The 23,377-nt window shown below is 44.8% G+C and overlaps 3 protein-coding genes across 9 annotated transcripts; all 3 read right to left on the minus strand.

The window, feature by feature from the left end:
• Positions 1-331: 331 nt before the first annotated feature.
• On the minus strand, positions 332-2,753 carry LOC134008124 (ADP-ribosylation factor-like protein 4D). 2 transcript variants are annotated; one of them, XM_062447774.1, is made up of 2 exons: positions 2,622-2,753; positions 332-1,709 (listed from the first exon to the last, which is right to left on the minus strand). In XM_062447774.1, the coding sequence occupies exon 2, from the start codon at positions 1,568-1,570 to the stop codon at positions 965-967; it is 606 nt and encodes a 201-aa protein (XP_062303758.1). In that variant the 5' UTR covers positions 1,571-1,709; positions 2,622-2,753; the 3' UTR covers positions 332-964. The 2 variants fall into 2 exon arrangements, with proteins under 2 accessions (XP_062303758.1, XP_062303757.1); XM_062447773.1 differs by having other exon boundaries at positions 2,556-2,753.
• Positions 2,754-5,484: 2,731 nt separating this feature from the next.
• On the minus strand, positions 5,485-11,708 carry LOC134008150 (transmembrane protein 106B-like). Of its 2 annotated transcripts, none has more exons than XM_062447776.1 (8): positions 11,544-11,708; positions 11,145-11,303; positions 10,900-10,963; positions 10,606-10,759; positions 10,349-10,489; positions 10,211-10,254; positions 9,722-9,775; positions 5,485-8,607 (listed from the first exon to the last, which is right to left on the minus strand). In XM_062447776.1, exons 2-8 carry the CDS (start codon positions 11,299-11,301, stop codon positions 8,415-8,417), a joined length of 807 nt encoding a protein of 268 aa, XP_062303760.1. In that variant the 5' UTR covers positions 11,302-11,303; positions 11,544-11,708; the 3' UTR covers positions 5,485-8,414. The 2 variants fall into 2 exon arrangements, with proteins under 2 accessions (XP_062303760.1, XP_062303759.1); XM_062447775.1 differs by having other exon boundaries at positions 11,145-11,309.
• A 157-nt stretch (positions 11,709-11,865) lies between these two features.
• On the minus strand, positions 11,866-23,116 carry nbr1b (NBR1 autophagy cargo receptor b). 5 transcript variants are annotated; one of them, XM_062447779.1, is made up of 22 exons: positions 22,891-23,116; positions 21,482-21,544; positions 21,333-21,351; positions 21,227-21,249; positions 20,870-21,055; positions 20,557-20,634; positions 20,188-20,384; positions 19,766-19,891; positions 19,272-19,475; positions 18,935-19,094; positions 18,395-18,664; positions 18,011-18,139; positions 17,727-17,802; positions 17,350-17,463; positions 16,973-17,149; positions 16,565-16,780; positions 16,203-16,407; positions 15,743-15,979; positions 15,551-15,627; positions 15,070-15,142; positions 14,753-14,849; positions 11,866-14,473 (listed from the first exon to the last, which is right to left on the minus strand). In XM_062447779.1, the coding sequence occupies exons 1-22, from the start codon at positions 22,990-22,992 to the stop codon at positions 14,300-14,302; spliced, it is 3,003 nt and encodes a 1,000-aa protein (XP_062303763.1). In that variant the 5' UTR covers positions 22,993-23,116; the 3' UTR covers positions 11,866-14,299. The 5 variants fall into 5 exon arrangements, with proteins under 5 accessions (XP_062303763.1, XP_062303764.1, XP_062303762.1 ...); XM_062447780.1 differs by having other exon boundaries at positions 14,753-14,841; positions 20,557-20,641; positions 20,868-21,055; XM_062447778.1 differs by having other exon boundaries at positions 20,557-20,641; positions 20,868-21,055.
• Positions 23,117-23,377: the final 261 nt, after the last annotated feature.

Here is a 23,377-nt window from a genome sequence, read left to right on the forward strand (position 1 = left end):
CCAAAGGACATGTTTTCTATGGGTGTCTCTAACAAAACCACCTCAAAGAATGAAGTGTGATATGCTAGCCTTAAAACTTGCAGTGCACACAAGAAATCGCTACTTGTCTTGTCTCCTGTGTGACTCATTTAGTAACCTGACACTTAATAGCCCAGATTGCATCAGACCATGCATAAATCACATAGTGTGTCCTTCTGATGAAAGCAAGCCCACAATACCTCCATGATTCTACACACTGAAGCATCCACTAAAACACTGAATGCTCCGCTGAGGGTTTGTTTTAATTGTTCATTGTGAATCAATCACAAGAAAGCACAGGGACACTGACAGAAACAGTTGTCTTCAAAAGTCTTCAATAATTTATTCATTTTGTATAAGTATTACAAAAAAATATGTACAGAATGTAAAAACTGTTAACTTCTTCATCTACCTCTATGTCCACATCTACCATGACAAGTGAGTAACGGTGTGTAAAACTTGCATGGCCAGAACTAGCTGCTTTCAGCCAGTGATGTCACTGTGGAGATCCATTCAAGTTCTACACCACCCCAACAGTGAGACAAACCGTAGTCCTCTTTTGATCTACAAAAGTAGTTGTGTCCCAAGCAGTTAACCTCCATGCAACAAAGTGAACTATAAAGATGTTAAACTATGAGACAAATCCCTTAGGATGCTTAGGATAGGCCAATAACTGTGACGGTACTTGTTAAAAGGAGATGGCAATGTCATTCAATACAAGTGACTTCTTTCAAGGGGCAGTCAAGGCTCAGTGTTCAGCATCTGTCATAGACCATCAGATCTGTCTCTTTCTTTCCTCAGTCTTTTCTCGAAGACATCCCACTCCCCTGTCCTTTGGGGTTTAAAACTCCCACAAAATTCCCAAGGAATGCCAATTAAGTCCATGGCTAAGCACCTTCATAGCGGAATCTCACAGACCCAAAGTCCACGGGCAGACCCCGCCCCCTCATCTCTTCTTCTTGCTGTGCCGCAGCATCTTCTTCCTCTTGAGGATCATCTCGTAGAGTTTCTCCAGGGCAGGCTGGAGGCCCTGTCCGTCCAGAGCGCTGCAGCCCTGGGTGTGGTGCAGCGTGGAGGAGCTGAGCTCGTGGAGGCCCAGGGTCTTCTCCACCTCCAGGGCGGACACGGCCCCAGTCAGATCCTGCTTGTTGGCCAGCACCAGGACAGGAATCCCCTGGTTCTCCGCCGAGCGGGTGATCCGATGGAGCTCCACCTTGGCCTCCTCCATGCGCTCTGTCTCGGCGGCGTCCACCACAAACACCAGGCCGTCCGTGCGCCGCGTGTACGACTTCCACAGGGGGCGGAGCTTCTCCTGGCCCCCCACGTCCCACACCTGGAAGGTGGTGGTGGCCCGCGAACTCCCAACGGCCACCTTGATCCTCTCTGTGTTGAAGCCTTTGGTGGGGATGCTCTCTACAAACTCTCGCAGCTTCAGCCGGTAGAGGAGAGATGTCTTCCCTGCAGAGTCCAGGCCGATGATGACCACGTGTAGGGACTGAAAGCTGGGGAGAAAGGGGGTGTTGGGGGCGATCTCTGTGAGCTGGTTGCCCATGTTGGCTGGTCCCCGGTTGGGAGGTGATGACAGACTGGAGAGGAAGGCGGTAGGGACGGTCTCCGGGGCAACAGTTCCTTCACACCTACTTCAAAGGCAGTGGCAGCAGAATGGGAGGCTGGCTGGAGTCACAGAGGACCTTATCAAAAGAGACAGGGCGAGAATCATGAGTCAACTGATAAAACAAAGGCAGTGTGGCCATAATTCACAGTAACTTGAGTCGGTTTCACAACTCCTAAATAATGTCCTTATCTGCTTAGAAAGAGGAACTCGCCGACACTTGTATTGCTATTTACTTAGTAGGGTGACTGAACATCTAATTAGTTATGCATAGTCCCTTTACGTTGTCTACCGACGACTGAAATGGGTTGGAATGGCGGTCATTCCAATAGAATGTGGTTTGCATCTGCGCACAGAATCTTGTTGAAAAGAATCTAGGACTTGCAATCTGCAAAATGGGGAAAGTCTGACTTTTTGATTAACTTTATTAAGATTGTTGGACATAGGCAATAAATTATGATGGACAAAAATAATGCTAAAAATTTGTAAAATACATATATATATATATATATATGAGCAAATGCATCTGTTTTAGAGAATAAGCTTATTCTTTTTCTTTTTTTAATCTCATATGGTAGGCTAACTCTTCCACGAGTAGTGGCTGTTGTCCGGCCGGTCGGCAAGGGAGAGACGGTTACCGCGGTGCGCTATCTCTTAACTCCCTTGCATGCTTGCTGTGGTCGGGTTGCTATGGACACAGTAATTTCAAAACATAGGTCTAACACTTCACAAGCTATCATACATCAATCTCTAACAAAATTAGAAATTAATGCTGCCGATCAGAAAACGCTAACTTGAAGCGATCTCGCATCATATAGTTAGTGCTAAGGGCGACCAGTCTGACTTAAATCCGCGTGAGAAATCAAATTCCAACCCGAAGTTAGATTAACTCGCGTGTTTTAAAACATGTAAATCTAAATCTTACCTTTCAGCTTTTCCGTACTCCTAAAACAGACAGCATAATTCCAGTATTCAAAAAATATATCCCTACTTGCAAGTAGTCCACGAGAAAGCAAGCAGCTATGTAGAAGTGCTGCTGAACCTTCGAATATCCGTCGTGAAATGAACTGGTGAAGTCGATGAGAGAGGCGGTTGAACCACACAACCCCCACCCATGAGTGACGTAACATTAACCTGCCCAAAACAATCCCAGCCCAACTAAATAGGAGAGCGCTGACCTTTTTCAGGGGTCAGTTTGTGAAAGCATAGTATTTAGACAATGTGACAAACAAGTTTAGGTTTATTGTATCATCTAAAAGTATAATTATAACAAACAGTGATGTCCAAATGAGCCCACTACTTTTTGTGCATGTTTTTGATGATTGTTTGAAGGTGGATCTACTGCCATTGAACAGTGTGAGAGGGGTAATTAAGAGGAAATTACAATAAACAGATGGTTTTGAAGATGCTTGAGAAACTTACTGTTACCTGAAAATTGATGTTATCCAGACGGCTACACCTGGTCAAGTCAGGGAAATGGAAAACTATCTTTCTCATTTAAATGTTAATGCCTCCTTTCCTTTAACTCTTGTCACAATGACATTCTGACCCATTGGCGCCAGTTTGACCTAGCTGTGGCTGTATAGATTCAGAATAGGTCATATGAAACCATTATGATCATATCAGCATCAGAAACCTTCCAGAGATGTTACTTTCATTCCAACAATGACTGGCTATAGGTGTGTCATCATGGCATGATGCAAAACTGAACTGCCTAAAAATAGACTTCAGATGCAGCCATCTGCTTTGTGGCTGGACCATGCAGCCCTTAGGGGGAGAGATACACCATGGTGTGATATAGATGAAAGAGACTCGCTGGGGTATTCAGGAGCATTTGGAAATTACTTGCACGACCAGCAATGGCACAACAACCCCACTCCGGAATGATAAAAGAGTGTTTATTATTAAAATAATGAATATTATTTTGCCTTGAAGCAGCTACCAAGCAATTACCTGCTGGAAGTGTACTGATTAATTATCCGTCCAGCTCAATATCAGATGGTGAGAATTGTATTAGCCTACTATTATGCATCTACAACTTTTGTTGTAGTCTTATGCAATATTTAAATTGAATTTGTCTGTTTATTGACAGTAACCTGCAGTGGGTCTACTCAACATTGCATTGTAAAAATATGGGCAGAAAAACGAACAAAAGGTATCTAATACAACATATCTAGCCTACTGTTCTCTCGCTGCTCATGGACAGGTAGGCTATATCCCCCAAATATCGCCAACCACATTTAGAGAAGAAGCAAAGAGGTATGTAAACGCTTTTTTGGTACAAAGGGGGTTTGCGCCCCCTGTCGACAAGGCGGACAATTCACAACAATGCAAGACGAAAGCAATGTCTTAAAAATAAACGGATTACACATTTATTTACTATACATTGTATGTACATTTTATAGCGAATGTCTGTCAACACTAGTCAGGTGGTATTCTTCTTTTCAGGCAATGGGGTGAACACCTTAAGCCACTGGGGGTGACTGAGCAATGATTTACTTATCTCAGCTTTCTCTGACGTAGGACCGACCCATGAGAGCGTCCAGTTGCCAGGTGACTTGCGGTGGGAATTAGGATACTTAGAACTGGGGGAGAGAGAAAGGTGCCCCACATCAACATCCTTAGTGCAACTTACTTTGTGAGGGCTACCTCAGGATTCTACACTGTGTGGACTCCCCGTGGATTCGTAAGTAGGCCTACAGAAACTAACAACTTTAGAGTTTAATTTGCATACTCTAATTATGGTAAATTAAGAATTATGAATTCTAAGAATGTTCTCTTAATTGGAATGAGACTGTATGTTAACTTGCATATTTGTTTGTAATTATAACTGCATTTTATTATTATATATCTTTAAATTATTGCACTGGGTTGACATTTATCTCAACTGAAAAGTTTATCAGCATTAAAACCACCATGATTTCAATTGAAGTTCCATTGTAACTTTCTTCACATCCATGTGAAAATGTAAGATGGCCTTCTTAAACTTATTTGTCATTTTGTTATACATTTATATCATTCAGATGAGCCAACTATAGAGAATACATGTCCCATTAGGCTGTGTTTATGTTTATGGAACAATTAAGATTGGAGTCTGCAGTTGTTGCACTGTCATTAATTAGAAAGACTTAGAAACCACTTGATAGAGTACGTCTCAGGTTACTGTCTTTATATATCACAATCACTGTAGTGCCCACGCACGCACACACACACACACGCACACACAGACACACTCACATGCGCGCACACACACACACACACACACACACACACACACACACACACACACACACACACACACACACACACACACACAGCTATCAATCCAATCCAGTTTACACTGATAAACCTGTGTGGTGCTTTAATAACAGGCTCTCTCTCCCTGGTTGTGGTGTGAGATGTCTGCCATGCACTGGGAGGCCCGTCGGCGCCAGTCAATGCTGGATCGCAGGATGTCCAGAGACAAGCAGGTGTTGTATTGAAAATACAGCCTTCTAGCAGAACTGATGCAGCACTTCCTCATTCATAATTTATTCACACTTAGTGGTGGAAACAGTAGTTGCACATGCAACACCCGTGTGTGGGGTCAGTTGACCTCATTTCCTCTTGTTAAATTGGCTGGTTGTGTACCTTTGGACATACCTCACGACTTTGTTGAATAACTGCCTGTGAGACAGTAGATGTTCAAATGGTGTGATATTTGAGTTCAAAATGTATATTGGAATCAGATCGTGAAAAGACTCTCTGCTGAATTTATGGTCCCAGACAACTGAATGACTCTCAAACTTGACTCATGCTTTTCATGTTGCTAAGTTTCATTTAGGATGTTGTAGGTCAGGTCTGTGGGTCAGGTCTCAAGTTTCAAGTTTATTTGTGAAACAAGGTCAGGTACATTACAATTCTTTGGTTCTGCCTTGACAATCCTTAACAGCCTAACTAAACCTATAACAAAGAACCTAAACATAATACGTAAACACAAAGTCCTAACATATGTACGGTAAGCTACTATACTTAACAATATATGTAATAAATTAAAACAAAAATTGAAAAAGTTCTGTGTGGTGGTACCCTGCCATATATATGCTACATCTCAACAAGAGATGAGTTGATCCTGTTTCAACCTATCAAGAGCCACCTTGTACAGTTGGTCACCATAAATTATGCCTTGAGGCTTCTCCATGTTGTTTTCTGTCTGCAGTATTGAGAGACTTTTCTTTCTAGTTACAGGTTCAGAAAGAATCTACAGAAGTCAAGTCCAAGGTGGAGTCAGATGCACCGGTCCAACAGCCAGGTTCCCCTACCTCTCTTTAAACCCTTCTGCACCTTTCTCATTGTAGAGTTAGCCAAAACATGCCGACAATGATAATGACACATGACCATGTTTTACAGGGTATGGGTTAAATGTCAAGAAGTATTTTGTTTTCTGAGAATTAGCATTTTGTGTGCATTTCACACAAAGTGCTTGATCTCTGGATCTGTAGTCAAATCCTCTGCCCCCGATATATACCTTGCCAACACCTAAAGCCAATGATTGTAGGCCCAAAGTCTGTTTACCTATCCCTACTGCTTGACTCAAGTCCAAACATGACTTGGTGAAGCCGTCCACCATTGAGCCCACAATAGAAGAGACACTAATCCTCAATTGACTACAATCACCTCAGGAATAAGTGTAAGTGTTTACACCCAGGGACTCATGAGGTGGCTCATGAATACCAGTGTGATCTGATCTACACATAGAAAAACCCTCCTGTGGTTCCCATTAGCCATGTCAACAACAACCCATTCACCAAGAGGTGACACAAGCCCTCATCCTAAAACCACAACAGACATAACAAGTTTAGTATGTCTGCGATGATTGGACAATGCTGAATGGGCTGTGATTAAAACATGACTTGACATTTCCCATCTACAATTACACATGTATACTGTACACAGCTACTGCTGCACAGCCACCGAGTATGCTGAACTGAACTTTGTGTGCATGTGTGCAGTGCATTCCCGTCTCCACGGTATCTGGGGAGGTTGTCACACTCTGTAGTCCTCTCATTAGACTGAGGGCTGTTGAATAATACATTTTGGACCCCACTCACTCCTGACCACACTCTGTATCAGGTAGCGCACGAGCGGCCCTGAGGATTGGAAACTAGAGATTTCAGCCTCCTGTAAGCTGGACCTCTCAGAGAAAACAGAGAATGGCTGAGAAATCTTTATATTTCACTGCTGACTTTCAATTTGTTAAATGAGTGATTGAGTAGGGACACAATTGTAGTCCTGGCACTCTCATTGTTGGTACAACAACATAGGTATAGACAGTTTGAGTCAAAAACTGAAAGTTTTAGAAGGGCCTGTTTTGTTCTCTTGTCCCTCTTGTCTTACAGCTGTGAATGAGTGTTGTCACTGTCAGAACAAAATCAGAAACCCGGTCCAGTACAGCGCCAAGATAGACAACAGATACTCGGTGAGTGTACCCCCTCAGTATCAGAGGTAATGCTAAAGAAAGGAAATGGTAATGAATGATAAGAATTTTGTTTTGTTTTTTGTTTTACAGTCCACACAGTACTCTCAACAATGGTGAAGAAAAGTTTGGACCCTACATTAAAGAAATAAAGAGGACTGTGGAGAAGACATTATTTTGTTGAAATATTATGCACTGTTTTTTTTCTATAAAAGAAAAAGATTTTTGCTGCTTTCCTACATCAAATTTAAGAAGACAAAGGGACGACTTTCATTTCAAACACAGTGCCACTCAGTGGCTATTCAAATTAACAACAAGTAATGGTGTAAAACGGTAGAACGACTTCACAATCTGGCAGAATAATGAAAATTAAATTAAACATTATACATGACAAAAGCAGTACACGAGAATGGTTCCAATAATTTTTTTTAAATTTCGTTTATGACAATAGAACCGAAACCAAACAAGTGCCTCATAAGAGAAGAGAAAGTTAAGACTTGTATTTTCTTTTTCTGTTTCAAATAAAGACTGAGTGTTTGAGCTGAGTGTAATCTAATTTAAAAAAAATCCCTGTAGACTTTCTTATTCCCAAAAGATATGTGGTTATCTGGTGACATACAGTAATGCTTACATGGACTGTTGTTGTGAATTATGACACAGACCATATTTGACCCCACCAATGGTCTTACAATAATAATGTAAAGACCACATCCCCAAAGGGTTCATAGAGTTAGCATGGAATGAAGGACAAAGACAAGACAAGTGTCACAGATGTAATGTTCAGTATACAATTCTACATAACATGAAGCGTGCTTACATGTTTTCACAAAACAAAACAGGGTTTTATAAACCAGGAATCTATTTCAAGCAGTAGCCATTTGCAACAGCTAAATCCAAAACATGATTTGTCAAGAACAAATATCATAGTTAGTGTTTCAAGGATTAAATATGAACAGTATGAAACTATGTAAAAAAAAAAAAAGTTGTGCAAAAATTGATCTGTAAGCCAACGGTAGTGCTTTTTAGTCTTCAAAATGAAACGTAGCAAGAAATGCATGATGCAGAGACTATGCAAACATGTCTTAAAATTTCTTTTTTTTCATTATACGGCTCTAACCAAAACAAAGTTCTAAAACATCACCAACAAAAAGAGAAATGAGAAAGAAAGTTTCACAGAAGGATGTGTCCAAGCATTTGAATCTTGCAGGTCTTTTGCAGCAGCTCATGTTTTAATTCTTGATTTTTTACTGATGCTTATTCCTGTGGCTGACTGTCTGGTATGGTCACATGGTCTATCCTGTGACTTTGTCTTCACAGTTCAACATGCACTCACTCAGTTTCCAACAGTTTTCCAGAGGAGCCAGAAGGGAGGTCTAAGGATGCAGGCTGGACCCCAGTCGGCAGGACCTGCCCAGGCTGGATGAGGTGGACAGTGGTGGTGTTGGTTCCACAGTCTATGTACTCATAGGTGTCCAGAGAGATCTCCTCGTAGTGGGCAAGGTAGTACACCGTCATGGTCATCCTGAGGGAGTGGAAACACAGCATGGACATGTTGAACAAATAAGTAGTTGGACTGGGAGAAAACACTTCAAACACTCCAAAAGTGGCAACGCCATTTTACTTTTGGTTTTTCTAGTGCAGTGGTTCTCAACCCTGGTCCTCAAGTATCCCCTTGTTCTGCATGTTTTAGATATTTCCCTGTTCCAACACACCTGATTCAAATGAATGGTCGTTAACAGGCTTCTGCATAACTAGATAACGACCCATTCATTTGAATCAGGTGTGTTGGAGCAGGGAAACATCTAAAACATGCAGGACAGGGGGTACTGGAGGACCAGGGTTGAGAACGACTGTTCTAGTGGATACAGAATAACTAAACAATGGACTCTGTAGAAAAGTGCCTACGTGGTGTTTAGAAGAGTTGTGTTCATGTATTAATTTATTAACATTCATGCCATAACTAGGTCAGGCTAACAGTAAAGGATTTACTGTAAGGGAGTCAGGTGGCTGAGCGGTTAGAGAATCGGGCTAGTAATCAGAAGGTCGCTGGTTCGATTCCCGGCCGTGTCAAATGACGTTGTGTCCTTGGGCAAGGCACTTCACCCTACTTGCCTCGGGGGAATGTCCCTTTACTTACTGTAAGTCGCTCTGGATAAGAGCGTCTGCTAAATGACTCAAATGTAAAATGTAAATGTAAGTCTGCTCGTGATTCCCTGACCCATTTCTGAATTTTCATCTGCTGATAAGAGCTTCTTTATTTCACATTCCTGCACAACTGTAATCCCAGTCTGGCCTCTGACTTACCAAGGACTAAGTCAACATTTAGTAAACACATTTTACCAATTGACTAACATCTAGCAACCTTCAATTGGGATGGTATAAGGTTTCCTGAGTCACACAAATAGACAGGCCCAAAAGCCCCCCCCCCCCCCCACACACACACACACACAGCACACGTAGAGCAGCTCTATTTTCTAACTTATTCTTTAAACACTACTTAAGTGCCTGTAACTCGAGGATGACAACATCTCCTTCATTGTTTCACGTGAACATCATCATTGTCTAATAGCCTCCAGTTGATATCCAGCTAGGTCTGCATGACTAATGAACCTGATCACATGATCAATCTTACTCACTGGAAGTGTAGAGACAATGTGCGGACAGCATTGATAGGGAACTTACAGTAGAAGCTGGGAAAGAAAAAAAGACATTCTGATTTAATTGACCTTTATCATGTATATGGTTATTTTAGAAACAATGGAGTCCTTTGTACATACATACAGTCATCCATTATTTTCTAAAAATTAAATTGCCACACTAGGTTCTCAATTTGTTTAAGTTTATCTGGTGCAATAATCTAAAGTGCAAAGCAAGTGTGACATTCCAATACTTTCACATGACAGAGACAGAGACAGAGAGAGAGAGCCACACATGGACACAAGGAGGGCCTTATTTTAACAATTAAGGTGTTCTTCACAGTACCTAAACATGATATCATGCTATTTAGACATGTCTAAATGTCTACAACTTCAACAGTGTGATCTTTGACTCAGTGGAATAAGAGGGTTATTCAGCAAAGCCACAGATAGGTTTCCACAGATAACCAGGTTAGAGGTGCTACTCACTACAGGCCTGGGTCATTCAGCTTGACTGGGATCTCAAAGGTGTACTGTTAGGAGAGAAGAGGAAAGCTACAGTGAGCCAAGGACTTATGTTGTAGCACTACAGAGCACACAGTTTAGCAAACACACAGTATTTCTTACCATTTTGTCAGAGAGAGGTTTAATAACGGTGACGTTTTTAATAGCAGTCGAGCCAACAACCGTTTCAAAGAACAGCACCTGGCCTGTGAGGTTGTACGCATAGACGGTGGCAAAGTTCTGGTTGGTTATATTCAGGATGTTCTGTAATAAGGACACAGTTAACATAATTGCATTATTCCAATTCTATTTCAATGAAGTTGTTGTTTGGACATAACAATATAAATATTCATGGTCAATTGAACCAGAACACGACTGACTGTGACGTTCATCAGGACGGTGTTGGACGGGAAGGTGACGTAGACAGACTTGACGGCCACAGGGGACAGAGTGACACAGCGAGGGTACAGGAAGAACAGGACCAGCGCACTGACCAATACGCACACAGACACCGAGACTGCCACATACAACTTCCTGTAAGATGTTAAATAACATAGAGACGTGACCGTTGGATACATATTCAAAGATTGTCTGTTATAAGTACAGCTATCGTAGCAATGCAGTACTAGATGTTGATCTTAATTCTCTAAATAGTCTTCCTTCTTTGAGCTTACGTATGTCGTGGATCCAACCTCTGGTCATTGCAGGGTATAACTGCTACTAACATGCTCTCTTGACCTGCAAAATGAACATTACAATCAATTACAGCCAGGCAGCCAGACATGTTTTATATTCACTCTGATGATTAAACAAACAGCGATACAATCAGACAAGGACAGACAGCTAGACAGGAAGAGGCAGCTTGTCAGTCAAATAGACAGACAGTCAGATAGACAGGTACAGGGTGGACCATACAGACCTTGTGGGATGCGTCCAGTGCCCTGGCAGGTGGGGCAGTACACAGTATCAACAGAGTGGCTCCTGCTGGAACTCTTCCTGTACTGGGAAATGAGGTCCTTCTCATCCTCATCCTGGTGAGACCCCCCTACCACCAAACTGCTGCCCACTGTTCCCATGCCTGCTCCTTATGAAACACAATCATGATCATTACTTAATAAACATCGTATCTACAATAGCAGACATGCGCTACATTAGGACATGGTCTATTGTCTCCTAATATAAATCAATAACAAATGTTGCTTCGTCGTACGCAAGGGTTTGAGGAAATATGTAGCTACTTCAAATAATTTGCATATTCATCGAGCTCTCGAGATAATAGATTTCCTGTCTTCGGTAAAATAAACTCTTGTTTACTTACCTTTATGATGATTTAGACAATGGCCAACATTATCAAGATGTAAAATCCTTAAACTTATTTTAAAAACACATCTGACCGTAGGCCGACATGCCTTTTACTCGGTTTAATGGCAAGTTTCCTTATAATTTCGCGAAAACAAACTGGTCGGATCGCTGCCGAATTTAACTCCTCAGGCCAGCCCACACGAAAGTCCTTTCGATGACGCAGCGTAAATCTTGTAGTATTTTGTCGCCTCACTCCGGAGAATAGTGGCATTAACATAACAAATAATAATCATATATATATATATATACATACACACAGACTCAGACGGAGAAAGATATCTCAAAACTACAGACGTTCGTGAGTGTAGTGACTTTTATTTGACAGAGATTTGTACATCACATATATAATGTCCATAAAGTGCAACACAGAAAAAGCTTAATCCGCACCATTCTCTTATTCAAAAAACCTCTGTTCACTCCTATGAAAATATCCTAACCATTTGGAAAGCATACAGTACGTTTCATTATGTTTCAAGTGGAATTATCTTCTGAAGTATCATTTCTGTCTCAATAGATATTTCAGGGACAGGACTTTCAAAATTTTAATTATTGAAAATACCATCATCATCAACATAATTGTTCTTTATTTTATAACCTCCTAAAATCTGAAAAATACTACCAATTCTTTATCATCGTTATAATAATATTTATTATATTGCACATTCACTGTAAATCTGGGAATGGAACTTAATATTTTGTCACCTATCAGAGTATAATAGGGGTTAATTCAACTTTGGTTTTACATCGAGGACATAAACTAAATCCAACTCCATTCTTAAAAGCAGTACATTAGAAACCTGTTTCCATTCCTACATAACATATATATTTCTATGTATAAGTGCTTTTGTTTTTTTCTCATGTCCATATCCTTCTCCCAACCTTTATGAGTGCAAAACATCTAAAATGATTTTCCGGTAACAGTTTCTACAAACATAAAACGTACAACAGTGCAAATCCTAACACAAATTAGCAAATTTCAAAGAGAAGACCATCAAAAACAACATTCTCTGTGACTTTTTTTTTCAAACAACCAATACGTTAACCCTTAAAATAGACGTTAACCCTTAAAATAGCATAATGACCCTTTCACTTCACTTTAGAAACGAAAGCACACTCAGCCTGTCCATATCGCAAAACAAAGAAACAAACAAAGAAAGCACTGCAGCCTTTTGATACATCTTTTGATTCCAGTGAGTTTTCAAGTTTGGAATAAACTTGATGCATTTCTTTTTTTTTTTTTTATGTCAAAAAGAAAGAACAATCTCAGAATAGAGAATGTTGATACCATCACTCATGGACCCACAAGAACAATGAAGTAGAATGTGAATGTGATGTGAAAGCGGTTAGCTCTTCTTTAAGACAATGATCTTTTCAACAGGGTCTTATACACACTAGTCCAGTCTTTGTACAACAGAAGAAAAAGTAGAAAGAAAAATCTAAAGACATTCGGATTGGTATTTTTTTCTCCTTTCGTTATTGTATGGTCCTCATTTGAAACCCTTCCAATGGATACTCCTGGAGTGTGTCTTCAGTGTATGGTCCCAATTTTTTTGTGCAATTACATTTAACACACCCATTTCACATACCCACAGCATGATGTCAGCTATAGGAAAATCCCATCACAATAGTAGGGGGGAATGCATTTCAATCATGAATAACCAGTATCACTTCATAATAGTACACTGATATTTGAGCAAATCAGATTTTTGGATGAGTGTGTGGGTGTGTGTCCAGGTTTATTTCTATACCGGTGACACCGAACACAAAGAAGCTGAGTCTCTCTAACATTGAGTCATGCACACTTTGGGAACAGTGGCTGGGATTCACACAAACTCACAATGTAGCATTCAAAAAGCTTCTTATCTATACAAAATGGCATAATCAAACAGCCCATTGTGAGAACTAGAAGCATATAGCATCTAGCATCAACTAACCTTGAAAGATTGAAAAATACCTCTAAGCAGGTACAGGAAGAATTCAAAGGACGTCCAACTAAATTGAATGATTTGATGGGGATAACTGGACATGAGGCCACTGAGTAAATACTGCAATGTAAGTTGGTTTGAGTGTCAGCCAAATATGTAAAGTGTTTGTTATTTGAACACACTATGTAGTTAATAATCATCATATAAAGTCAACACCTACAGTATGTTTATAAATAAGTCCCATCTGATAATGGGCATTGATAAAGTAGGCTAGCTATTATACACCTATTGCCTATATTCTGTTAAGCAAATTGTAGCTCTTTAGTTTTCTATAGATACATATTGACTTTGCATCAGGCTATGGCCACGAGTGAATGTGCATGTAACTTTGTTGATAGCAACTGATATTTCACTGCTGTCATAGTGATGCCATAGTGATGCCACAGAATTCAATTGTTATTCACTTTCTCTATTCCTCCTCTCCCTTTTTCTAAGCAAAAGCATAACACCACTAAAGGCTACGGATGAATGAGTGAATCTACAGACTGTAGCTATTTGATAGTCTAGAATCCCAGAGTTTTCGGGAATGTCTCTTTCCGCTCACAGTCAGGATACATCCTGTTGACGTGCTCCAATCGGAAGAGAGGAGGAGGCCATGAAGGCGAGGCACTGCTGTTTAACACCCTCCTTCTCTCGCTCCGCCTTGTCCTTACCCTCTCATCGAAGGTCAGGCCACTTCCCCCTTCCTCCCCCTTCCTCCTCCTCCCTCCTCCTCCTCCTCCCTTCCTCAGTAGCGGGTAGAGTACCAGTCATTATCTGTCATCTGGACCAGCTCATTGACCACATCCAGCAGGTTGTAGCTGTGTTTCTTCAGCAGCCGTTGGTTGAGGGGACGGTCCCCGAAGCCCATCTCCACCAGCACCGCCATCATGGTGTCCTGGGTGGCCCCGTCCACAGGCGGCTGGGAGACAGACACACAGGTTACGCCGATGAGCGGCAAAACAAAGACGATTGGTGCCTACGGCTTCGTCGAACACTAGAATTGAACCGCCAATGGGGCTGTGCCTTTTTCAGGAGACGCACACTTGCGAGGGGGTTCCAGATCGATTTCCTCGTCGGCACTGGTCCAAATCAATAATTAACTGAGTGCATGTCTAGTTTTAGACACTTCTTGGTTTCATTTCCTGCACTGCAAAGCTATCTGTCACTGGCTTGCGTAAGTGGCCAATCATGTACTGACCTGTGCTGGTCCAGGCTGCCCAGTGAAGAGAGCCTTGTAGGCTGATGCTGCTACAGAGAGAGCTCCCTTCACCAGCCCACCCGTGATGCCTGGGTGCCTGCATACAAGATAACGTATGCAGTTTGTGATAACGTAATTCGATTGTGCGCTCGATCCTAACGGTCATTGTCGTCCTAGCGGCCATCAACGTCACGAGGCAAACAAGATCACGTATGCATTTCTGGATATTGGTCATTTGATCGACGTCGTTATAAAAATCCGCTGCGTCATCGCCATGAGGTTTTTAGCGCAGCAGGAAGACTTGGGCTTCCTCTCACCTGGGGTCCTCGGAGGCCTCGGCTCCCCCAGAGGCAGCTGCGTTGTCGGGCTGCGGCTGGACCGGGCCGGTCCCTGTTAGACACACAGACACCACAACGCTGGTTAGGGTCCCATGATACACATGACTCCGCAAACCTGGCCATAGGCTACCTGGCCCTGCGGGTCAGCTCCATTTGATGGGAGCTGTACTCTGAAGGGAAGGGTTTTACAGAAAGGATTTACAGTAGGATTACTACAGGATCAGGACAGACAGTGGGCAGCAAGCAGAGCACATGATCAAGCTATGTGGAAACAACAACCCTTTGTCTTTCCTGGTTGTGTGTGTGTGTGTGTGTGTGTCATATTTTTTCCTTAAATAACCTGATGAAGACAAAAATCACTCAATAAAGCAAGTTCCAACTGAGCTAGACTGCGTGGCACCTCCTGACTGTCAGATGGTTTGTGTGTGTGTGTGTGTGTGTTCTGGTTGTGTTTCCTTACCATCCCCCGTGTCCCCAGGCTGGTAGAGTCCAGTCACATCCAGACTTCCCTCTGATGGTTCAGCATCACTGTCCACACTGTAACACACAACAATCCATCTCTTTACAGGACATTACCACCTTCCAGAACGGAGAATGTGTGTGTGTGTGTGTGTGTGTGTATGCGTGCAAGGTGATGAGTGAGTGCGTGTACCTGGATGTGGCAGCAGCGTTGGGCCTGGGTGCTGCCACCACCACAGGGGTCAGAGGCTCATCATCCAGGGTCTGGGAGGTACACAGCATGTCGTTGGCACTGCTGGACCCCGACACCGCCCCGGTGGCCTCTTCCATGTCCCCCCCCTCTCCCTCCGGGGTGGTTCGACACTGATGTTTGTGGTCGGGATCACCGGGGGTCTCGGGTAGGGCTTCTCCAGGCTGGGACAGGGCAGAGCTGGGAGAGCACACCACAGACAGTGGATGGGTTGATCTGCGAAGCAGTCATGATGGGCGTGGTGTTTCTCTCTAACTGGGAGCTCACACGCCTCGAGATCCTCATTGTAATGTGACACGGGTAGTATTTTTTGTAAGGGAAAACGAGATCCCATCTGTAACGCATCATTTCTAAATCCATTCCTTGAAGCTGAATTGAAACTGAGAGCACTCTTGGCACTCACCTGTACATGGACTCCCCTAGTGGACGACTGGTGTCAAAGCAGTCAGGGAGGATGATGATGTAATCCTCGGAGGAGGCCGAGGACGAGCGACTGCGGGCCCCCTCTCCGTTTCCTTCCCCCTCCGGGTCTTTCTCCGCTCCCTCCTTGGCCTCATCGCCGCTGGCGTCCACGCAGATGGTCTCGATGTCGGACTCCAGACCCTCGTCTGTGGAACAGGATCACGGGCGGTTAGTTTTCAATCCCTTTGGGAGGGGTCAGGGTTCGTAGCGAGGCCTCGGTGTGAGTGCGGTCACGGGGGGGGGGGGGGGGGGGGGCGGACGACGAGACGACGACGATAAGAGGTTTAAGGGAAGGCAGATCACCTGACATCCTCTGCTCCTGCTGACAAGCTGGGGGCGGGGCAGGGGCTCGTAGGGGGGGCGGGAGAGCGGTGCGGAGCGGGGCGGGGCGGGTGGCGCGGAGGGGCGCCGCTGCGCCGGTGTCCTGGCTCTTCTCCACCCGCCTCGCCCCTCGATGATCGGCCCCTTTCCCTTTGACACAGGTGGAGGAGGAGCCCCCCTGAGCTGCTGGGCGGAGCACTGGGAGGAGTCAGAGGAAGGGGAGGGGCCATCAGCACACCACTGGTGTTTCTACATCTAAAGGGGAACACTGCTTACCACAGAGATAGTTTACAGGAACCCACATTGAGATATTGCTGAGGTGTCTTAACATCTGCTAAATGTCAACGTAAAATGTGTCAGGGCGGGGCAGGGGTGGAGGTTCAGTCTCACCTTTCCCTGTCCTCGGCCGGGTCCCATGCAGGGGGGCGTGGTCAGGAGCCTCCTCCAGAGTGAGGGAGCGAATCACGGTCTCGCAGACAAACTGAGTCCCGCTGATGTCCTCCTCTCCTTCCTCCTGGGCTGGGACTCCTCCCACTTCTGTGCCAGGACCCACCCCCTGGGACACGTCTGATGGGAGAGGATTGGAGGCCCAGACTGAGTGACAAGACTCAAGAGCCTATGATGTGATCCAAGCAGGTCAACATCCACAACGCTGGACAGCAAATAGTCCCTTGTGGCTAAGTTCAACTCTCATAAGCTGTTTTAATATCCAACACTCATAAGTCCCTCTGAAGCACGACTCAGATGTGCCAAAAGGCATGCATTACCCAGAATGCTGGTGACTCCCTGGGCCTCAGCCTCTTCCTGTATCAGTCCCAGGGGTGTGGTCTTCTCCTGCAGGGGGCCATCATGGGGCAGGGGGGACATACAGGGGGTCATATCTACGGGGGGACAGATGGGAGGTAGAGAAGGAAGACTTGTCAGTCCAGCTCAGTGGTAGAGCATTTGAATACAGGTTCCAGGTTCAAATCCCCTGTACGTTGCTTTGTATAAAAGCATCTGCCAATTGAACACACACCATTCACTCCCCACGATGCTAAAGAGTTGTGCTATCTCGCTGGCTTATGAGGTGTTTGATATTTTAGCGCACCGTATTAGTACACGGTTTCAGCATTGGTCACAGGCCAGCAGAGCTCAGTCTTACCAGCAGGAGTGTTATTGGGAGCACTCTCCAGCTCCTGCACTATGTTGATGTCCAGCAGCTCGAAGGACAACAAATCCTGAAGGAAAGAGAAGAGAGAGGGAGAAACCAAGAGAGAGGGTTTCAAGAAAAGAGCGATGGCTGAAAGTACGGAACTGTGGCTCGAAATGGATTGCGTGTTCTTCTGGAGTCACGCAGCTGCTGCGCCTGGATTACTCGGCGATCGATCCGTTCCGTGAACGTTCCGGCAACAGTGTGACGGTGGGAGTGAGAAGTGCAGTGAGCACCTGCGCGGTGAGAAGGTCGACGGAGGGGATGTAGTATTCTCCCTCCTCCTGGTCCACCGACATGAGAGGCTGCTCTCTGGAGACGCTACAGGACTTCCCAGGCTTCCCAGTGGACACAGGGTTCTTCCCCTGCAAACACAACACGGTCATATTAGTAGGATACCAAAACGCACATAGTGGACAGGACTACTGGAAATGGAAGGGAAGAGATAGTATGAAGGGAAGATGGAAGGGAGGAAGCGAGAAAGGAAGGAAGGGAGGGAGGGAGGAGGAAGGGAGGAAGGGAGAAAGGAAGGGAGGAAGCGAGAAAGGAAGGGAGGGAGTTTAGGAGGAAGGGAAGAGAGGGAAGGGAGGGTGAAAGGAAGGACTGGACGGGTGACAAACCTGCGGGGTGACGCAGGGTGACACCAGCACCCCGTCGGCCATCATGGCGGCAGGCGCCAGGGGGTCCACCACGATGCTGCACCAGACGCGGGGGCCAAACTGCTCGCCGCCGTGGGCCAGGCGCCAGTGGGAGGTGTAGGAGCCCTCCAGGGCCGGGGCGCACAGCGCCACGCTGACAACACCCACCTGCCCAGGCTGCAGGGAGGGGACAGACACCTCCCTCCAGCGGTCCCCTGAACCCACTGCCAAGTTACCCCACATGAACTTCAACTGGGAGTGGAGAGGAAGCCAAAAAGAGAAAGAGGAACAAAAAGATATTTAAATCAGATGGATCCGATCTCACTTTGCTGAACTATGACATTCTGACAAAAATAGATCACACAATAAGATCTGCGGTCCCTGCAAGCCAGCCAACTACACTTACTGGAAATGTAAGTCACACTTTACAAGTTAGGTTATGTACAGATGGCCTACCCATTGAAACGAACATAGTGAATGATGTTAGTGTGTTGCTCAATCTAAAAACTCCTGCTCCTGTACCTTGGTGTCGGAGCTCCAGCAGACAGTGCCAGTGTTCCTCATCTTCCAGTACTTGATGAACTTGGTGCCCGGGCGAAGGCGGGTGCCGTCGGGCAAGTTCTCGTCCAGGAACAGGGCGGTCATGGCAGGCACCACCAGCGGGCAAGGGCGCTTCGGACGTCTGGTGAAGAAAAAGTCCAACGTAAAGCTTAGAAACAAGCTGCATACTTGACTCCTTTATCTTAGCTAAAGAGGCCATCATCGAGACGTAGATGTGAGTTAGTGCGTGCATGTACTTCAAGCCCTCAAACATAAAGGGGCATTTCACCCAACATGGCCTGGTGCGGTGAGAGCGTACTCTGGGCTGTTGGCCTGGGTGGCCCGAGGCTGCAGCAGGACGGGGGAGGAGCTCCCGTCGCCGGCGGCGCTCCACTGCAGGCCCCGCCTCTCCATCCTCAGCTGTTTCCTGATCTCCTTCACCTCCGCCTTCAGCTGGCGCTTCTCCGCCTTCAGACGCTGCTTCTCCGCCTTCCGGAAGCTCCGGTCGCCTCGCCGGTAGAACCTGGACGGCAGAAGCTGGGAGTCAGAGCACTGGAGTAGAGAACATTCCGGAGGTCGGAAATGATCTCGTTCAGCCCCTTGTAAGGATTTTATTAGACTGACACTCATGTAATACCAATCAAAATCCAATCGAATGCTGCCATGTACAAGTTTAGATATTTCTCCCTGAGAAAGGCTACTCGCATCGTTGACTTAATAATACAAAAATGGATATCAGTTTTACACGGCGTCTCAGTTAAGAGAGAACAAGTCAGAGCTCTTGTCTTTCAGGACCATACAGCGGTCACCTACCTGCTGTGGTCCGGCGCGGGGGACCCGTGCTCGGGGATGGAGAGGGGGGTCCGTGCCCTTACCAGGTTGTGGCTGGGGTCATGGGAGAAGCTGCAGGGCTCACACAGTGTGCAGGACGTACACACACTGGAGGAGAGAGAGAAACAGACTCCTCACAACCTCTCTGCAGACAGACCGAACCGACCCGTGTGAAGAGAGAGCTAGCTAAAGAGGGAGGGGCTTCGTACGAATCATCCTGGGCCTTCTCATGAAGCGAAACCGTTCCGTCTTAGGTTTCATTATCTCAGAAAGGAACGCTTGGGGAGGAGGTTTCTTCTGAAATGAACGCTTGAGGGAAATTTGTTATACTCCCAAGTGTCCACCGAACACTGCTTACAGACACATAGAAACACACATATCCTCTCCCACTCTTTCACACACACCTGCACTGGTACCCTCCCCCAGCAGTCTGGCCACGGCAGCTGCTGCAGGCGGGAGTTGAGCTGGGTGCTCCAGGCAGGGTGGAGGACGTGACCTCAGGGACCTGGGCCTCTGCCCCCAGGGGCTTGTGGATGCAACACTGGCCAGAGAACTCCCGGCAGATCTTCTCCACCGCCTCACGCACCACCTGGTCCTTAAACTAGAGGATGGGAGGGAGGCAGGGTGGGCTTGAAATGAGACTGATCTCGTAAAAAAAAAAAAAAAAAAAAAAAAAAAAAGCAATTTAAATCTGCATCAAAAAACTGAAAATATGACACTTGTTATGAAAAGAAAACTGTGTATGGAGGGAGATGGTCTATACATCTGCATACCTTCTCCATGTAGGATGTGAACCAGGCTGGTGGGGTCTTGTCCTCCTCCTTTGTCCCCTTCAGTTCCTTCATGATCACCTGTGGGACCAGCGCAGGGAACACAGAGGGGACAGATCATTCATCCATGTCAACATTTCTGCTACCAGCCAGCTGGGCTACTGTCCTGACAACTAGCCCGGATTCATGTTAATTAATCTTCCTGAGCACAATCATACTGGGTGTGACCCTGGCCAAGGGTTAGTTCTTATCCTTCGTGGCTCATTTGTAAAGGAAAGCAGGCTGAAACACCATATTGTATAAGGCCAGTCCTTACCATGCCCTGCTCAGGGACAGCAGCCTGGATCTTGCGGCTGACCACCTGGGCCAGAGTCGGGCAGTGTTGGGGTGGCCTGAAGCCCCGCTTGGGCTCTGTGGCGCTAGCCTTGGCTGGCACGCGTGTGGGCTGGCCCCTGGTCTCATACACGTTCATATGAAGTCGGTTCCCTTGTCGCGATGCACTCTGAGGAGAACAACAGAGTGGAATCTTTAGCTGCTTTTTCTAGGAACTTTCAATTGGCTGCTTGTAAAACACCCTGGTAGCAACAAGAGTATAAGCTCCTTTGACTACTCATGTAATGTTTATAGTTGGTATTTGTCATTCGTAATTTTGAACAAAAAAAAATCTACGTACCTTCAAGGCTTCCTCATACTCCACTAGGAAAAAACAGAATATTAGCAAATGTTGTATACCATAACGTCTGTTTTGTGTGAAAAGTTTAAACTATTCCAATACTTACTTTGGCTATTAATGGAAACCTGAAACATGAAAAACACAACGTTGATTCTTTTTTTCCTACACTGTGAGTGAGAACTGCTTGCTGTAAAGTGAGCAGGTGCAGAACATGATAAAGCATGTTAACACGGTGGACCTATTGGTTCTACTGACCTCCTCATTTTCTTCATCAAAGTATGTCACTTGCAGATTACACAGACCAAAGGACCTTTTCACCTGTAGAGACAAAAAGCAATGACCAAACAGCCGACTGTGAGGAACAGACACTGCAGACTAACACCATCATAGAGCGACCAGGATCCCAATGTCATCATAGACAATGTCCCTATTAGAATAAACCATGGATGGGCTACAATTTAAAGAGCGAGTCAGTGCTACGTGATCTGGTATATAGCTGCCTGAAGGGAGAATTCTCCTTGAGAGGGGGCCAGTTTAGTGCCTGGACATACTCTCAGACACCATGGTCATTTCAATTAGGATGAACTCAGCGACTTGGTGATCTGAGTCATGATGAGGGTCTAATGCCAGTGTCTGAGTCGAAAATAAGTAATAGCTACTATCTTGGTAAAAGTATAGTTCTTAACTGAGCTAATAGGTTCACTGGAAAAATAAATAGCGAACCGATGTGACACTTTCAAGTTTAGCATTGCATCTGGGTAGTGGTTCCTTGGACTGGTTTCCTCTCCCTCTTCCCACAACTCAAATGTGACACGTGAGACTCAGCAGCAGGGCACTTACAGGAATTAAACTTTCAGTCTGTTTTTGTTGTGGAGAGAGGGAGAGGCAGAGGGAGAGAGTAGCATTTGAAGGGAATTCGTGGCTTGCTGCCTCTCTTCAGTGATGAATTTATTGGCACTAGGTATATTTCAGAACAAGTATGCTTGGCTATGGTGTATTAAGGCACAATAGGCACAACAGAAATGTTCAACCCTCATCCATAAGTGAGTGATTTAACGCTGACTTTAACCTGTATTTTCAAAGGTGGCCGCCAATATAAGATTACAATCCTCAAATTTCCTTTCGACTGGTCCACCAGAATATATTGGCTTTAGTTAATCCTAACTAGCCACTGCCAAACTGACGAAAAGATAACACGCAAGAATGTTACCGGACTTGTATCGTGTCTGCTTACACTGATTTCACCATTAGAAATCACACAACATGACGACAGAATTGACAGATTACTTGAAACAAAAGCTACTGTAAGAGACAATGACAGCGGCCTGTTCATTACAACATGTTGAGTATCCATTTGAACCTTATTTCTGTTAAACGTAAATAACATTGAGGAAAAACTATGTGAGCATTAATGCCCATTCCAATAACGCTGGTGTGTTTGTTTAGAAAGCTAATCTGCATAGCCAAGCCAGGCCTTCAGCAAACAACAATAAAATATGGTATACACGTTTTTCAACAAATTGGCCTTTGTACAAATCTAGCTGATACCATAATTGTACCAGAAACCGCTGAAGGTCGTTGAGATTTACTATGCCTATACATGAGCCAAGACAAGGTGAGACTCGAGCCGCTGACTCCACATCCCATTCGTTATCGTTCCTTACCATGGCCTCCATTGACTCCCAACTCTTCGTCTCCGAACCAGACAGGAGGAAATTTTTGGCATTGCCCCTGAAATTCACCTTCAAATTGATGTAGAAGTCCATCGCTTCTCACTTTTAGAACTTAAAACATATCATGAACGACTACCATATATGTTTATTGACAAGTTATTGAGGGTAATCTTGTCGTTTGGCTCCTATGACTTATCTGGATGAGGCGTATTTTCTGTTTACATCACCTATGTAAACACACCCACATGACCACGTGTAAGGAAGTAGTGTCCAATGTTTTTGTTGCCGTCAAAGCTGCGCACTGAGCAAGGTGTGCGCATATACTATAGACATCGATAAATTGCTAAATGCTGTAGTTTTCTATACATTAAGAACGATCAATTAGAAAAACAGGAATACTTTTGAGACAAAAAGCAATGTCGGTCAGTGCCGTTGAGATACGATGAAAGTACATTTCGTGTGGCCATTCTGAAAGTAG

Source organism: Osmerus eperlanus, chromosome 2 (genome assembly GCF_963692335.1).
Source record: "Osmerus eperlanus chromosome 2, fOsmEpe2.1, whole genome shotgun sequence".
NCBI lineage: Eukaryota > Metazoa > Chordata > Actinopteri > Osmeriformes > Osmeridae > Osmerus > Osmerus eperlanus.

Bases quoted from the DNA above. Each gene is read 5' to 3' on its own strand.
- LOC134008150 (XM_062447776.1), bottom strand. From the start codon at position 11,301: ATGGGAACAGTGGGCAGCAGTTTGGTGGTAGGGGGGTCTCACCAGGAT. The intron at 10,964-11,144 runs GTCTGTATGGTC...TTCATTTTGCAG, and splicing joins CACTGGACGCATCCCACAAG to GTCAAGAGAGCATGTTAGTA. The intron at 9,776-10,210 runs GTGAGTAGCACC...TTTCTTTCCCAG, and splicing joins CTGAATGACCCAGGCCTGTA to CTTCTACTGTAAGTTCCCTA.
- LOC134008124 (XM_062447774.1), bottom strand. From the start codon at position 1,570: ATGGGCAACCAGCTCACAGAGATCGCCCCCAACACCCCCTTTCTCCCC.
- nbr1b (XM_062447778.1), bottom strand. From the start codon at position 22,992: ATGGACTTCTACATCAATTTGAAGGTGAATTTCAGGGGCAATGCCAAA. The intron at 16,781-16,972 runs GTGAGACTGAAC...GACTCCTCCCAG, and splicing joins CCGGCCGAGGACAGGGAAAG to TGCTCCGCCCAGCAGCTCAG. The intron at 14,474-14,752 runs GTCAGTACATGA...TCTGTCTCCCAG, and splicing joins GGCAGCCTGGACCAGCACAG to CCGCCTGTGGACGGGGCCAC.